Consider the following 14,889-nt stretch of genomic DNA (forward strand, 5'->3'; position numbering starts at 1 on the left):
GTTGGTTATTAGGAAGATGATCAGAACAGCATTGAATCAGGCAATCGTTGTACTGTCAGTGAGCTTGTAAATAAAGTGGGGTTTATTGGTGACATTTTGAGGTAGAGTGAAGCCCCCTGACATTTGCCTCATAAAGGGCCTCTTCAGCAACATGATATCTGTGTAAGCAGTGTGTGATTAAGCGTCCTCACCTTCTCAACTTTCTTCTCCAGGATGTCCTTCATGATCTTGCAGAGGTTCTCAAACTGAGACTTCTGCTCTTCCTGTCTCTTCTTCATGTCCTCATCCTCAGGCAGCTCCAGACCCTCCTTGGTCACAGAGACCAGGTTCTTGCCATCGTACTCCTTCAGCTGCTGGACACAGTACTCATCAATGGGTTCAATCATGTAGATCACCTCCAGGCCGGCCTTGCGAAGGCGCTCCACGAACGCGGAGTTGGCCACCTGGTCTTTGGTCTCGCCTGAAACATGCAGTAGGTAAAACAACTTGAGCAAACAGGTTCTTTCCATCTGACAACCTATGAACTGGGCTGTACAGTGAGGAGTGTGTTTCCTCACCTGTGATGTAGTAGATGTGTTTCTGGGTGTCCTTCATGCGTGTGACGTAGTCCTTCAGGGAGACCATCTCGTCCCCTGAGGCTGAGGTGTAGTAGCGCAGCATGTCTGACAGCCTCTTACGGTTCTGAGAGTCCTCATGGATACCCAGCTGGGAAAGAAAACACAGGAGATCTCAGTTAAACAACAAGTCACCCAGAAAGTATCTTGATGCGTTACGAGACTTTTACATTTTCCAGGAAGTAACCCAAAGTTCTGACAAATATGATATCTAGAAGGGGCTTGTTTGTTGCCTTGTGTCAGTAAGGTAAACGTCCTTTAAGATTAGAGCCAGATTTCACATAATTTCGGAGGACATGAAAGGTGTGCCCCCTGCAGATTGTTTTAACTTGGACTCCAAGGCCTACCTTAAGATGTATGCAATAACTGTAACAATATGCCATAGGTTTGCATGACCCTAGTCATGCAAACCCACTTCAGCAAGACAGAAGATGGCGGTAAGGAGCACTGAGTGACAGGGCCCTAAGCAGCTTATATCAGGTTTAGAGGAGACAAGATGGCGAGGGGATCAGACAGGTGGCGAGGGGACCAGACAGGTGGCGAGGGGACCAGACAGGTGGCGACCAGTTAAAGGTTATTGGAACATTCTACAGCTACACCTTTCAGAATGTTCCCCAATGATTCTTCAAAGAACAGGTGGGTATATGACATAGTATCCACCTAGATTGTCTTCTACATCCTATTATACCACTAGATACAAGGTGACTGTCGCAACCTAGGTTTAGTTCAGGCTGACCTTGAAGGTAATGTTACAATGATGATAGCTGATGTGGTGAGCATGTTGGCACAAAATGGTTGCCGTGTACCACCCATGTGGTGGGTGCTGCTGTTACACATCAATTGTCAGAAAACTAGTGAAAAGCTCTGTATAAATAATACAATCCATTATTACTATGTTTACAGTGTCACATCAGTATGAAACTGACCTTGATGTTCTTGGAGAACTGCTCGTAGTACTTCTTGTAGTTCTCTCTGTCCTCTGAGAGTTCTGTGAAAAGCTCGATACACTTCTTGACCAGGTTCTTGCGGATCACCTTGAGGATTTTGCTCTGCTGCAGCATCTCTCTGGAGATGTTCAGGGGGAGATCCTCAGAGTCCACCACACCCTTGATGAAGTCTGGAGAGAATGACAGAGACAATATGGGTCAGATGAATTATAGCTGTGTTAATCATTCACAGACCTGCTCTATGTGAGCATCTACTTCAGTTCTGTCTGACTTACTGAGGTACTCAGGGATCAGATCGTCACAGTTGTCCATGATGAAGACCCTCCTGACGTACAGCTTGATGTTGTTCTTCTTCTTCTTGTTCTCAAAGAGGTCAAAGGGCGCGCGGCGAGGCACAAAGAGCAGTGCACGGAACTCCAGCTGGCCCTCCACTGAGAAGTGCTGTAGAAGAAAACAGAAGGTCAACAACTAACAAAAAAAATAATCTTCTTGTATGCCATTATGAAATTAGCTCAAGCATTATTAACTGACCAATCCTGGTACTACCTATGACTTTACAAATCAGAGTGAAACTTTGTAAATAAACAGTGTGGAAACTTATTCTGTTGGCCAATATAAATAGAATATCCTCACCTTGACAGCCAGGTGTTCCTCCCAGTCATTGGTCAGGCTCTTGTAGAACTCTCCGTACTCCTCATTGGTGATGTCATCAGGGTTACGAGTCCAAAGGGGCTTGGTCTTGTTCAGCTCCTCCTGGTCAATGTACTTCTCCTTGATCTTCTTCGTCTTCTTCTTCTTCTTGTCCCCACATGCGCCGTCATGGCCATGATCATGGTCATCCTCCTCGTCTGAGCCTACGTCCTCAATATCAGGTTTGTCCTCCTCTCCTTCCCCATCCTTCTTCTCCTTCTCCTCCTCCTCTGCCTCATCATCACTCACTTCCTTGTCGCGCTCCTTCTCCACCTGAACAGAGAGGATCATGGGCATGTTAGGGGACAGAGTTGATGTACAGTAAGTCATTTTTAGAGGGTAGTTGGCAGAAATATTTGTGTGCCTGTTTCACATTCAATATAAAAATGCAAAAAGTGAAAAAAGTTATCAGCATCAATTTATCGTCCAATCACTTTTCCAATCTGAAATCTCTTCCTACCCCCTCCCTTGACCTCTTTTATGCAAATCTGAAAGGATCCTTGAGATGTACTTCCAACAACTTAGTAATCACTCAGTGGAGTTTCCACTACAGCTAGGGGTTGATTTGACACTGGTTACAATTTAATCCACTCACGCCTACTAGTTCTTACAAAGAGTGTGATGGGGTATCCGATGAACTGGGAGTGCTTCTTTACGATTTCTTTGACCCGTTTCTCCTCACAATATTCTGTCTGGTCATCCTTCAGGTACAGAATCACCTTGGTGCCACGACCAATAGACTCAGCTATAGGAGAGAGACATGGGAGTCAAGTCAGCGTTTAGAACAGACCATACCAGGAAAACAGTCAAACTGTAGGCCTACATTATATATTGTAACTGTAGGCCTACACATATTTTCAGTTCACACCGATTCATATGATAACATAGAGTTAAGTCGTACAGTTCACTGTAAAACTATAATCTGTCTTTACCTGATGTGTCGACTTTGACAGTGAAGGATCCGCCAGCAGAGGATTCCCAGATGTACTGCTCATCATCGTTGTGCTTGGTGATGACAGTCACCCTCTCAGCCACCAGGTAGGCGGAGTAGAAACCCACACCGAACTGCCCGATCATAGAGATGTCAGCTCCAGCCTGCAGGGCCTCCATGAAGGCCTTGGTGCCAGACTTAGCGATGGTTCCCAGGTTGTTGATCAGGTCGGCCTTGGTCATGCCGATGCCTGTGTCAACCAGGGTCAGGGTGCGCTCCTCCTTGTTGGGAATGACCTCGATCTTCAGGTCCTTGCCAGAGTCCATCTTGGTCGGGTCTGTCAGGCTCTCATAGCGGATTTTGTCCAGAGCCTAGTAGTCGATTGAAAATAAATAGGTCTAAATAAATCTGCATTTTGATTTCACACTGACCTCAGCACGAGATTAACAAAACTCTTAATTATATGTAAATGTATCCTGCAGGCTACATCAATATTTTATTGTGTGTAATAAAATATGAATTAAAACAATCTAAAGATACTTCAAATATTAATAGTGGTGCAATAAACAAGGAATTTAAGTAAAATGCCTGTGTATTTTATGAATTGTCAAATCAAATCTACCAAGTAGTCTAAGTGCTTGTGGTGTCTGAAGTACTCACATCTGAGGAGTTGGAGATGAGCTCCCTAAGGAAGATCTCTTTGTTGGAGTAGAAGGTGTTGATGATCAGGGACATCAGCTGGGCGATCTCAGCCTGGAAGGCAAAGGTCTCTGCCTCCTCCTCCATCGGAGCGTCATGGGCTTCCGGCATCTGTGGAGACAACAGACACACACGCTGAGAAGGAGACAAAACACCAGATTGTCTTCTGACGGGTTGCATCACTCCTTGAACTGTCAGTGCAGCCGAAGTTGTGCAATCTGACATCACCGACAAAAACACATTTTCCAACTCCATCCCCAAATGAACCACTGTGTATCAGTATGGTCATGGCAGTCCAGACAGCTCCATCAGGTCAACGACAGTCAGTGAGTGGCTAGTAGGGATGTCACTGGCACAATACTAGTTCTCAAAACCATAAGACAAGGCTGGACCTGACATTTGAGTTTCAGACTTAAAAAAAGGTCCAATGCAGTCATTTTAATCTCAATATCAAATAATTAAGTACCTTACTGTGATTTTGTGATCATTTTAATTGAAAACAGCAACAAAAACTGCTTCTTAGCAAAGAGCTATTTCCTCAAGCAAGAATTTTGCTAGAACTGTCTGGGAGTGGTCTGAGTGGGAAACTGAAAACTAGCCATTATTGGCAGAGAGGTTTGGAAGTATCTTTCTTATTGGCCTATTAAAAGGTGTACTATGTAGAAATCACTGAACCATTTCCTGGTTGCAAAAATTCAAATAGTTTAGCTAATTTCAGTTCATGTGACAACACAACCAAGTACGGTGTCGAGAATCATTGTACAATCTAAACCGCTGTGAAATATATTTTCTATAATAATTTTATGCTGTTTGAAGCTGGTGTACAAAACCAAAAGTAAGATGCAAAATCTAAAGTTAAGGGAAGCATAACAATAGTGCACATAGAACAGATCTACCGCTTCTTAGACTTGCTTTCAATGAGAACGCAGATCTATAACTAACATTTCTATGTGCATTTGGCCAGGTCGCCCAAAAAGTTACATGTTGCATCTTTAACTAATTTACCACCTGGTGATGACACCAGACAGGCCAAAACTCAATCCCACCAAAACAGGCTGAAATGTCAGGTGGTCTTTTCAAACCGCTCTTACACTAAAAGGGAGTTATCATCATTTTCAAAATGTCACAGGATTATTCCAACCTCGGTGTGGAAATATATATAAAACACAGGAAATCATGTTTTTGACAGCACTGGGCCTTTAATGAGCGCACTAGCTTGTGCACCTGCATGGAGTTCCGTAAGGGATTTATAGCTTAAAACAGACAGATGGTGTGTAACAGACTGTCCTCTCTGTTCCTCACAGCTGCATTGACTTCATGACTGTAATCCACCAAATGCAAACCATCAGCAGAGAAGCCACAGGTCCTTGCCACATTTTAGGCATTTATAGCAGATGCTCTTATCCAGAGTGATTTACAGTTAGTGCATTCATCTAAAGATAGCAAAGTGAGACTACCACATATCAGTCATAAATATAATCCCCCCCCCCAAAAAAAAATATGAACACTTTTCCAAATGTTTCCTTCAAAATGTAATAAGTATATTTTACATAGCTTATTTCAGAGAGCAAAGTATTCAACAAAATAAACTGAAATAAATTCCTTGTAAGGAAATGACATCAATGAATAATTATCTACTCTGAACAGGCGGACTCTAATAGAATCAAATATTCTACATTCCACACTGCTGGTAGGCTATGGAAGTACCAGCCACAATGACGATGCGCTAATTAATAAGCAACAGTTTTTAGAGGGGGGGATATATAAAAATATAGATATATATGCATTCATCGTCAAATCTCAGTGTAATCTGACCGAAAGCACGTGGCTTGAAGTAACAGCGGACAAACATGCTCCACCTGCCGGTTCGTACGGTAAATAACATGATTCTAGAACCTACCAGCGCATAATCAGTTTCTATCTATCATATCGCAATCTCCTCCACGCGACTGTGTATTATAACGAGTTATGATTATATTTATGAATTTCCTACTTTTAGAAATATTATCCAAATCGTGATGAATAGTTATTGTTTAGTAAAGTGAATGAAAATCAGTTTCGGAAAATGATGATCAAAGTGTGACAGACAGTTAAGATCCATGACGGGATATACTGCAGGTTTTATAGGTCAGCTTCATAATATAATGAATGCAAACAACGTATGGATGGTGGGCTATGCTGAAATAATGTAAGGAAATTAGGAAAAGTACAATACAATTCATTGCAACTAAATAATGTTTTGGGTGGATTATTCTGATGGCAAAGAAATAAAATATAATCTATATATTTTGTTAATAGACTGGACTACCACTGACTGTATGAATTGGAGAGTGACACTCTGTTGGAAAATGTTATTTCATTTCTTACCTTACTGTGGATGGAAATGTCCCTGTACTCTTCTTCAGAAGTTGGTCCCCGACCAAACACAACCCAGACAACTAACGGCAAAGATGGGGAGGAGGAGGACAACTGGCAAGGTTTTATACCAGCTGAACGTCTTCGAGAAATCCTCAGCTTCTAGAACCGTCTGGACTCTTCCTAAACTGTGCTTCTACAGTGTGTAGGATGAGTGTGTGCACTGAGAGGAGCGATGGAATGTCAATCAAACCCTAGAACTCTGTCCACGCCCCTCTTGCATTCAATTCTGCGAAGGCGGGTTTATGGGCGTGGCGATTTCAGTGTTAATTTTGTATAAAAAAAAAAAAAAAAAATCTGGGTTCATACCTTCATATAAACAAAGTCATTGGTACAGTACATACCAATATAGTGTTCCTGTGTTGAATTTCCACGACAATATCATGGCATGTTCATCATCATGATAACTCAAAAGAATTCACAAGAAAACAAGATGTGAAATACTGTCAATACAGGGAGCACTTAGGAGAGGGTAAGGTGATGCAAAATAAATAGTCCATTCATCCATCTCTGAGATATTAAATTGTGTTGAATTATAAACATGCCTGACATCACAATAATCCAGACTATTTGAAAAAGAGGATTCATCAACCAGAAGGAGACAATGTAAGATATGTTTCTAAATACATCTTTATTATAAATCTTGTCGTTTTTCATAGAAAATAGCTCACAGTTACAAAAAGACAAGTCAAATCCCTGTTGACTTGACATTAAATAGCCTATTATTAAAGTACAGTTGAATAGGGTATACTATATACTATGTGAATAGGCAGCCGGTATACTATATGATTATGGTATTGATTAATTATGATTGATTAAATTCAATACTTTCCCCACAGCTCGACAGTCATGGAAAATGTCAATTGGAAAGTCTATTTGGGACACAAAAAAATTTACTTACAAAATAAAGAGTTAAAAGGGAGAAATATAATGTACTGCTGTAATATCTTTAGTCAACTTCCTCCATTCTAGAGGTGTCATCATCTCCCTCCAGGACAGGCATGTCATCCTCACTGGGCTGGAGGATGTCCTCCACTGCTGAGTCATCATCATCGATGCCTGTAGAGGGGAAGAAATAGCCCACATTAGAAAATCATCTTCAGTTGGTGTACTAACTGCTATTCAGACAGCCAAAGGGTGGGAAAAGCAAAAGCCATATTCCTTACCATTGTACTACCATGATATTTCTGTCAGTTACTTGGTGTTTGCAGCCCTGTCTGTATATTGCTCTAGGAGGAGACTTTCAACCCCATCAACCAAGTCAAAAGTTGAGGGCGAATAAGCTTGATCAACTCACCCAGGCCAAGCTTGATCATCCTGTAGATGCGATTTGCGTGGGTCTGAGGGTCGTCCAGTGTGAATCCAGAAGACATCAGAGCAGTCTCGAACAGCAAGATGACCAGGTCCTTCACGGCTTTGTCGTTCTTGTCGGCCTCAGCTTTCTCTCTCAGGGTCTCGACAATAGGGTGGGTTGGGTTGATCTCCAGGTGCTTTTTGGCTGTCATGTAGCCCATGGTGGAGTTGTCTCTGAGAGCTTGAGATTTCATGATCCTCTCCATGTTGGCTGTCCACCCGTAGGTGCTGGTCACAATGCAGCAGGGGGAGGAGACCAGGCGGTTGGATACTGAAACCTGTCAATATTGAAAACAGATGATTAGTAGTCATAGTGACGGTTGTTGTAAGTGGTCTGATATTAAAAGGTGAAGACACTTTGCAGAGGCATTAGGTTCAGGTAAATTGTGCTTGTACCTTCTCAATTTTCTTGTCCAGGATGTCCTTCATGATCTTGCAGAGGTTCTCAAATTTAGAATTCAGCTCCTCCTGTTTCTTTTTCTCATCCTCATCCTCAGGCAGCTCCAGACTTTCCTTGGTCACAGAGACCAGGTTCTTGCCTTCGTACTCCTTCAGCTGCTGGACACAGTACTCATCAATGGGCTCAATCATGTAGATCACTTCCAGGCCGGCCTTGCGGAGGCGCTCCACAAAGGAAGAGTTGGCGACCTGTTCCTTGGTCTCACCTAGAAGAGGATACACAGTTATTAACAGTTGGATTGCCCTGTTTCTTTCTCAAGTTTTAACATTAAATAGTAACATTAAGTAACATTGATTTAACAAAGGAAAAAGAATGGAGAGAAAAAATGTAGGGCAGCTCACCAGTAATGTAGTAGATGTGTTTCTGGGTGTCCTTCATGCGGGAAACGTAGTCCTTCAGGGAAACCATTTCATCACCGGAGTTGGAGGTGTAGTAGCGCAGCATGTCTGACAATTTCTTGCGGTTCTGAGAGTCCTCATGGATTCCCAGCTAAAAGGCACACAACGATGGAAGATGTTAAAGCATAAGCTCCCTCAAAAAGGAGAAGTTTGGGAGAAAATCTGTGGTACCTTGGAAAAGCCATTTCAAAGGGAGGAAGAACGTACCTTGATGTTCTTAGAGAACTGCTCGTAGAACTTCTTGTAATTATCTTTATCCTCTGAGAGCTCTATGAAAAGCTCGATACACTTCTTGACCAGGTTCTTGCGGATCACCTTGAGGATTTTGCTCTGCTGCAGCATCTCTCTGGAGATGTTCAGGGGGAGATCCTCAGAGTCCACCACACCCTTGATGAAGTCTGGAGAGAACGACCGAGACAATTGGTCAGACATCTTACTTACAGCTTTACTTGAAGTCCTGATTGAGTGAGGTGCTCAGGAGGTATCCATGAAAGGTTCAAGGAACAGTACTCACTGAGATACTCTGGCATCAGCTCGTCACAGTTGTCCATGATGAAGACCCTGCGCACATACAGCTTGATGTTGTTCTTCTTCTTCTTGTTCTCAAAGAGGTCGAAGGAAGCCCTCCTGGGCACAAAGAGCAGAGCGCGGAACTCCAGCTGGCCCTCCACTGAGAAGTGCTGTGGGAATAAAAACATAAACATTGACTCATACAGTCCTAATAATGTATTAATTCATAGGTTGGATCAAGATAAACCCATAAGGGTTGCATTTTCGGGTTGCTATCATAGACTCACCTTGATAGCCAGGTGGTCCTCCCAGTCGTTGGTCAGACTCTTGTAGAACTCTCCGTATTCCTCATTGGTGATGTCATCAGGGTTACGGGTCCAGATAGGCTTGGTCTTGTTCAGCTCCTCTGCGTCGATGTATTTCTCCTTGACCTTCTTCTTCCTCTTGTTCTTGCTGTCCTTGGTGTCCTCGTCCTCATCAGAGCCGACGTCCTCGATCTTGGGCTTGTCTTTGTCCTCAGCTGCAGCATCTTTATCAGCCTCCTCATCCTTTTCTCCCTCCTCAAGGTCCACCTCCTTCTCTCTAGACTTCTCCACCTTGATGAAAATGTTCATGTTATCAAACTTTGTTAGGATTTGCCTACTATAGGGAGCAATGTTTGGGTCCACTATTATCGACAGGTTACTTTCCTAGTTTATACAGTATATTTCAGTTAATCTCCCCAATATTTTGTTACGACTAAAGAAATATAGAGCTCTATTAGAACTTACATAGAGTGTGATGGGGTAGCCAATGAACTGGGAGTGCTTCTTCACAACCTCCTTGACGCGCTTCTCCTCACAGTATTCAAACTGGTCCTCCTTCATGTGCAGGATCACTCTGGTGCCACGGCCAATGGACTCACCTTCAGATCYGAKAAATCAGACTRWSWCATTGGATCTAYGCTTACTWCCTTTWGAATGACATTGWTGKAKAGKAGATTCAACTMATSCAGGAWGWYGGTTMATYGTGTTGTATTGGAGAAAYGTYWTTGTAGRAGCATATTAATCAATACTGTTGAAYAGGCTTACCAGTGTCAACTTTGACAGTGAAAGAGCCACCAGCTGCAGACTCCCAGATGTACTGCTCATCATCGTTGTGCTTGGTGATGACGGTCACCCTCTCAGCCACCAGGTAGGGAGTTAGAAACCCACACCGAACTGCCCGATCATAGAGATTCAGCTCCAGCCTGCAGGCCTCATGAAGGCCTTGGTGCCAGACTTAGCGATGGTTCCCAGGTTGTTGATCAGGTCGGCCTTGGTCATGCCGATGCCGGTGTCAACCAGGGTCAGGTGCGAGTGCGCAGGTCAGGGGTGACCTCGATCTTCAGGCCTTGCAGGAATCCAATTTGGTGGGGTGTCAAGCTCTCGTATCTGATCTTGTCCAAAGCCTTTCAGAACATGAAAAAAAGAGGTCACAATGGTAAAAGAAGTCTCTTGGTTGATAGCTTGAGCTAATTTAACAATGTGGTTAGCATGCTAACTCTGAGCTATAACTTATTTTCTCTATTGCTCAGAGTGCAGGTGATGAGTGGTTGGTTACTAAGGTAAAATGTTACTGGGACAATTTAGCGTTATGATTAATCTACTCACATCTGAGGAGTTGGAGATGAGTCTAAGGAAGATCTCTTTGTTGGAGTAGAAGGTGTTGATGATCAGGGACATCAGCTGGGCGATCTCAGCCTGGAAGGCAAAGGTCTCCACTTCCTCCTCCATGGTGTGGCTGGCTATCTCTGGCATCTGGAGAAACAAAATGGCAGACATTGAAAGATCTTTAATTGTACTTTTATTATCCTAAGAATGAGTGAATATCCTTGAATTAAGGCTTTTCAGAAGACATGCTTTTTAAAAGCACTTTAGGCTTGTTGCTGCATTTTGCAATAAGTCTTGCTTCAGCGCAATTGAAGAAAATAAAACTTATTGTAGCTTACAAATAGTCATTGCAGGAAATGTTGCCTTTTTAAAGTTTTTTAACATCCAGAGACACCTGATTATTTTCTAGAAAGCCTCAAGTCTAGTCAGCCACATGGCAATGAGGGATAGAAGTGCTGAGGAAGAAAGGCAGCTGTTACAGCCCTCCATCAGAGGCTCCTGTTGCACAGGCCCCATCTGTCAATCAAGGCCTCTGCCATTTGAAAAGAGGGTGGAGTTTACAGAATCTTCACACCCCCTTGCCAACAGTTGTAGTGGTGCCATGTGAATGTGACTAAGATGATGTAAGACTTTTGTCTTGAATAGAAAAATGTTGAGTTTTATTATGTCTTCAGCATGGAATTGTCCTCTCTACTATAGGGTTTTGTGTGTTATTTAATTTCAGCAAAACTATTATAGTTGGTCTTAAATGTCCTGATTGTTTTAAAGCACTGATATACTGAGAAGTATTCGTCAAATGCCATTAACACTCTTCCCCATTGAAGACACTTTTTCCTAAAGCAGCATCTTATCCATAAAAATGATCAAGGCTTCATAAAACTACTTTTTCCAGATCAATGCATCTATGAATCCATCATTGCCCTTGGCTTCAAACTGACTATATTAATCATGTAGGTTCTGGTCTAAGACACTTTGAGGTCTGATAATTGCATTKTTTAATAACTTGTTATAGGTAACTTGATTGTAATTGTTCTCTGTGCCAACTGCCAAGCCTCTCTTCTCTTCCTTCTCTTCAGCTGCCATGTCTCTCTCTCCCTCTAACCAGGGTCATATTCCATGTGCTCATCTCCGGGCGTGCTCACACAAAGGGTTCTACCAGACCCAGGAAAACTGTCTGTTAAATTCTCCCCACTGATTTAATGCAATTTCAGATTAATACAGTTCAAATCTTCCCCAATATACATTATTCTGTATAGAGTACCAACATACTGTAGGCTGCTTGTTTCCTGCTGGTCTTTCACCTTTATAAAATGAATGCATAATGTATTTCCAGAATATTTTCTATTGACCTTCCTTACACTCCTGAGTTACAAGTAGCTATTCATTTGGTTTGCCTTTCATCTATCTCCCTCTTACCTTGACTAGATAAGAATGTGCTCCTGTGCTTCACTTGGCGTTTTCTGATCGCTGTAGATTGAATCTCAGAGCGTCTCTGCTGTTCCTTTGCAGATMAATCTAGTATTTAAATCTCTGTATTTCACTGGTCCTAATCCTCTATGGATTCAGGTGAATGTCCTCTCACTCGCTGTATCTGAGGACCCCTGGGCCTACTCCTGTCTTTTTATACAAGGGGCGCTTTCTCGAAGCTCCCATTCAGAAGCTTCCAGAAGGAATGCCCAGTCCCACTACAGTATAGAGTAAGAGTGGGGGGGGGCTAAAGAAAGGACCAGTAGGGTGAGGGTGATAGTGAGAGCTGTGAGGTGTCCGTCGCCGTAAACCGCATGTGTCCTTATAGGGCAGCACAGTCACAAGGGGTGCCTGTCACTCAGGGGCCAGAGCCGTCCWGATAGCGTGTGTCAGGCCTGGCCCAGCAGGCCCCACCATACACCCCCATTGCCTGTCAGCATAGCCTTTCCAACCACCTGCTCCCACCAGAACCCTTCGGACAGACAGACGCAGGGCAGAAGGCCTCCGAAAGGATAACAGGCCACACGTCTTTTTTTGGCCAGTGAGATTGAGAAAGAATAGCTGATGTGTTCGAGTAATGGTTCAGGTCCAGGGAAACTGTGTTGAGAGATTGGCTACAGAGTTTACTTCCACAGTCTTTGATCCTGTCTATCCTTAATACACATGCATGTCTATAGAAAGACACTCTTTTGCGTGTTTTGACCCCAACAAGAGGGGCTTTTTTGTGTCCTAATGGTGACACTACTGCTGATTTAGTTATAATGATGATATAAACAAGATGTGCAATATGTTGATTTTGTTTGAGTGCAACATGAGTAGGCTATTTTCTCTGCATCGTTGGAAAGGGGCCGTAAGTGAGCAGTTCACTGTTAGTTGACACCTGTTGTTTAGGAAAGCATGACGAATACAATTTGATTTGATTSATTTGAAATGAGAAAATGTATATAATGGAGAATGCAGTACGATGCAACTCGTGTCTCAATTTGTAGCAGTCATCATGGTAAGACAAATGTCAAATCATGAACATACAGAAAATGATGGAAAAGACCAGAATTCTCCAGCATGTGTGTTTGAGCAGACTGCCCAGAGGATGGCACTATTAGCAACAGACGAGTAAAGCAGGAGGTATCTATGGGCTACAGAAGAAAATAATGTAGTAGGCTCGATCAAATTAATTAAATATGAATATCCACAACATACAATATACTTTTCACAATTGTAAAATGGTCATATCCAAATTGAAGGATTACTTTTTTAGAACGACTTCGACATTTGCAGCATTCYCGAGCGTTTTTCGCATGATGGTCTACCTAGCCTAAAGGCCTCCAGGTGGCGATATTGAGCCATTTCATCTTACCTTTGGATGGTTTCACGTCATACACAGTTTCATTCKCGTTTCATAAACTGCCTTTGGACGGTACGATGAAACGACTCAATATCGTCATCTGCCGGCCTTTGMGCTAAGGTAAACCATGATTCAAGTACCGCATTCTCCACAATAAGAAAGTATACGTCCATGCAATTCCACTAGAACGTTTAGCTAGCTAGACAAACTATTACATGCATTTTGTCGAGGGTTTATAAATGTATTTTGCCTCACCAAATTCCTCACTTCTCTCTCTAAACTGAAGTATTAACTCATTGAAGCTTTTAGCTCGTTGGTTGTGGACTCAACTGAGGAGCGCATGCTCTGTCAGTACCAGTCAAAAGTTTGGACATACCTACTCTTTCAAGGGTTTATTTTTTTTCTACATTGTAGAATAATAGTAAAGACATCAAATCTATGAAATAACACATATGGAATCATGTAGTAACCAAAAAAGTATATTTTATATTCTTCAAAGTAGCCACCCTTTGCCTTGATGACAGCGTTGCAGACTCTTGGCATTCTCTCAACCAGCTTCACCTGGAATGCTTTTCCAACAATCTTGAAGGAGTTTCCACATATGCTGAGTACTTGTTGGCTGCTCTTCCTTCACTTTGCGGTCCAACTCATCCCAAACCATCTGAATTGGGTTGAGGTCAGGTGATTGTGGAGGCCAGGTCAGCCATGCAGGTTAAGTGTGCCTTGAATTCTAAATACATCACTGACAGTGTCACCAGCAAACACCCCCACACCATCACACCTTCTCCATGCTTCACGTTGGGAACTACACATGCGGAGATCATCCGTTCACCTACTCTGCGTTTCACAAAGAGACAGCGGTTGGAACCACAAATAACAAATTTGGACTCATCAGACCAAAGGACAGATTTCCACTGGTCTAATGTCCATTGCTTGTGTTTCTTGGCCCAAGCAAGTCTCTTCTTCTTATTGGTGTCCTTTAGCAGTGGTTTCTTTGCAGCAATTTGACCATGAAGGCCGGATTCACGCAGTCTCCTCTGAACAGTTGATGTTGAGATATGTCTGTTACTTGAACTCTGTGACAGCATTTATTTGGGCTGCATTTTCTGAGATTGGTAACTCTAGTGAACTTATCCTCTGCAGCAGAAGTAACTCTGAGTCTTCCTTTCCTGTGGTGGTCCTCATGAGAGCCAGTTTCATCATAGCGCTTGATGGTTTTTGCAACTTCATTTGAAGAAACTTTCTAAGGTCTTCAAATTTTACGGATTGACTGACCTTCATGTCTTAAAGTAATGATGGACTGTCGTTTCTCTTTGCTTATTTGAGCTGTTCTTGCCGTAATATGGACTTGGTCTTTTACCATATAGGGCTATCTTCTGTATACCACCCTTACCTTGTCACAACACAACTGATTAGCTCAAATGCATTA

General features: G+C 42.7%; 2 protein-coding genes across 2 annotated transcripts; both read right to left on the minus strand.

The window, feature by feature from the left end:
* Positions 1-143: 143 nt before the first annotated feature.
* LOC112069444 (heat shock protein HSP 90-alpha-like) lies at positions 144-6,334 on the minus strand. The gene is made up of 9 exons (XM_024136787.2): positions 6,249-6,334; positions 3,843-3,992; positions 3,184-3,553; positions 2,863-2,996; positions 2,195-2,524; positions 1,837-2,002; positions 1,541-1,731; positions 558-705; positions 144-460 (listed from the first exon to the last, which is right to left on the minus strand). Exons 2-9 carry the CDS (start codon positions 3,990-3,992, stop codon positions 144-146), a joined length of 1,806 nt encoding a protein of 601 aa, XP_023992555.1. The 5' UTR covers positions 6,249-6,334.
* A 768-nt stretch (positions 6,335-7,102) lies between these two features.
* LOC112069445 (heat shock protein HSP 90-alpha 1-like) lies at positions 7,103-10,795 on the minus strand. The gene is made up of 11 exons (XM_070438553.1): positions 10,649-10,795; positions 10,353-10,446; positions 10,088-10,264; positions 9,788-9,921; positions 9,305-9,613; positions 9,022-9,187; positions 8,715-8,905; positions 8,451-8,598; positions 8,046-8,314; positions 7,594-7,927; positions 7,103-7,355 (listed from the first exon to the last, which is right to left on the minus strand). Exons 1-11 carry the CDS (start codon positions 10,793-10,795, stop codon positions 7,246-7,248), a joined length of 2,079 nt encoding a protein of 692 aa, XP_070294654.1. The 3' UTR covers positions 7,103-7,245.
* Between the last annotated feature and the right edge of the window lie 4,094 nt (positions 10,796-14,889).

This window comes from Salvelinus sp. IW2-2015, unplaced genomic scaffold (genome assembly GCF_002910315.2).
Source record: "Salvelinus sp. IW2-2015 unplaced genomic scaffold, ASM291031v2 Un_scaffold1013, whole genome shotgun sequence".
In the NCBI taxonomy this organism is placed as follows: Eukaryota; Metazoa; Chordata; class Actinopteri; order Salmoniformes; family Salmonidae; genus Salvelinus; species Salvelinus sp. IW2-2015.

Bases quoted from the DNA above. Each gene is read 5' to 3' on its own strand.
- LOC112069444 (XM_024136787.2), bottom strand. From the start codon at position 3,992: ATGCCGGAAGCCCATGACGCTCCGATGGAGGAGGAGGCAGAGACCTTT. The intron at 2,525-2,862 runs GTAAGAACTAGT...CTCTCTGTTCAG, and splicing joins GATACCCCATCACACTCTTT to GTGGAGAAGGAGCGCGACAA. The intron at 2,003-2,194 runs GTGAGGATATTC...TTTCTTCTACAG, and splicing joins AGGAACACCTGGCTGTCAAG to CACTTCTCAGTGGAGGGCCA.
- LOC112069445 (XM_070438553.1), bottom strand. From the start codon at position 10,795: ATGCCAGAGATAGCCAGCCACACCATGGAGGAGGAAGTGGAGACCTTT. The intron at 10,265-10,352 runs GCACCTGACCCT...TCTGGCACCAAG, and splicing joins CACCCCTGACCTGCGCACTC to GCCTTCATGAGGCCTGCAGG. The intron at 7,356-7,593 runs GTGAGTTGATCA...TCCCCTCTACAG, and splicing joins GATGATCAAGCTTGGCCTGG to GCATCGATGATGATGACTCA.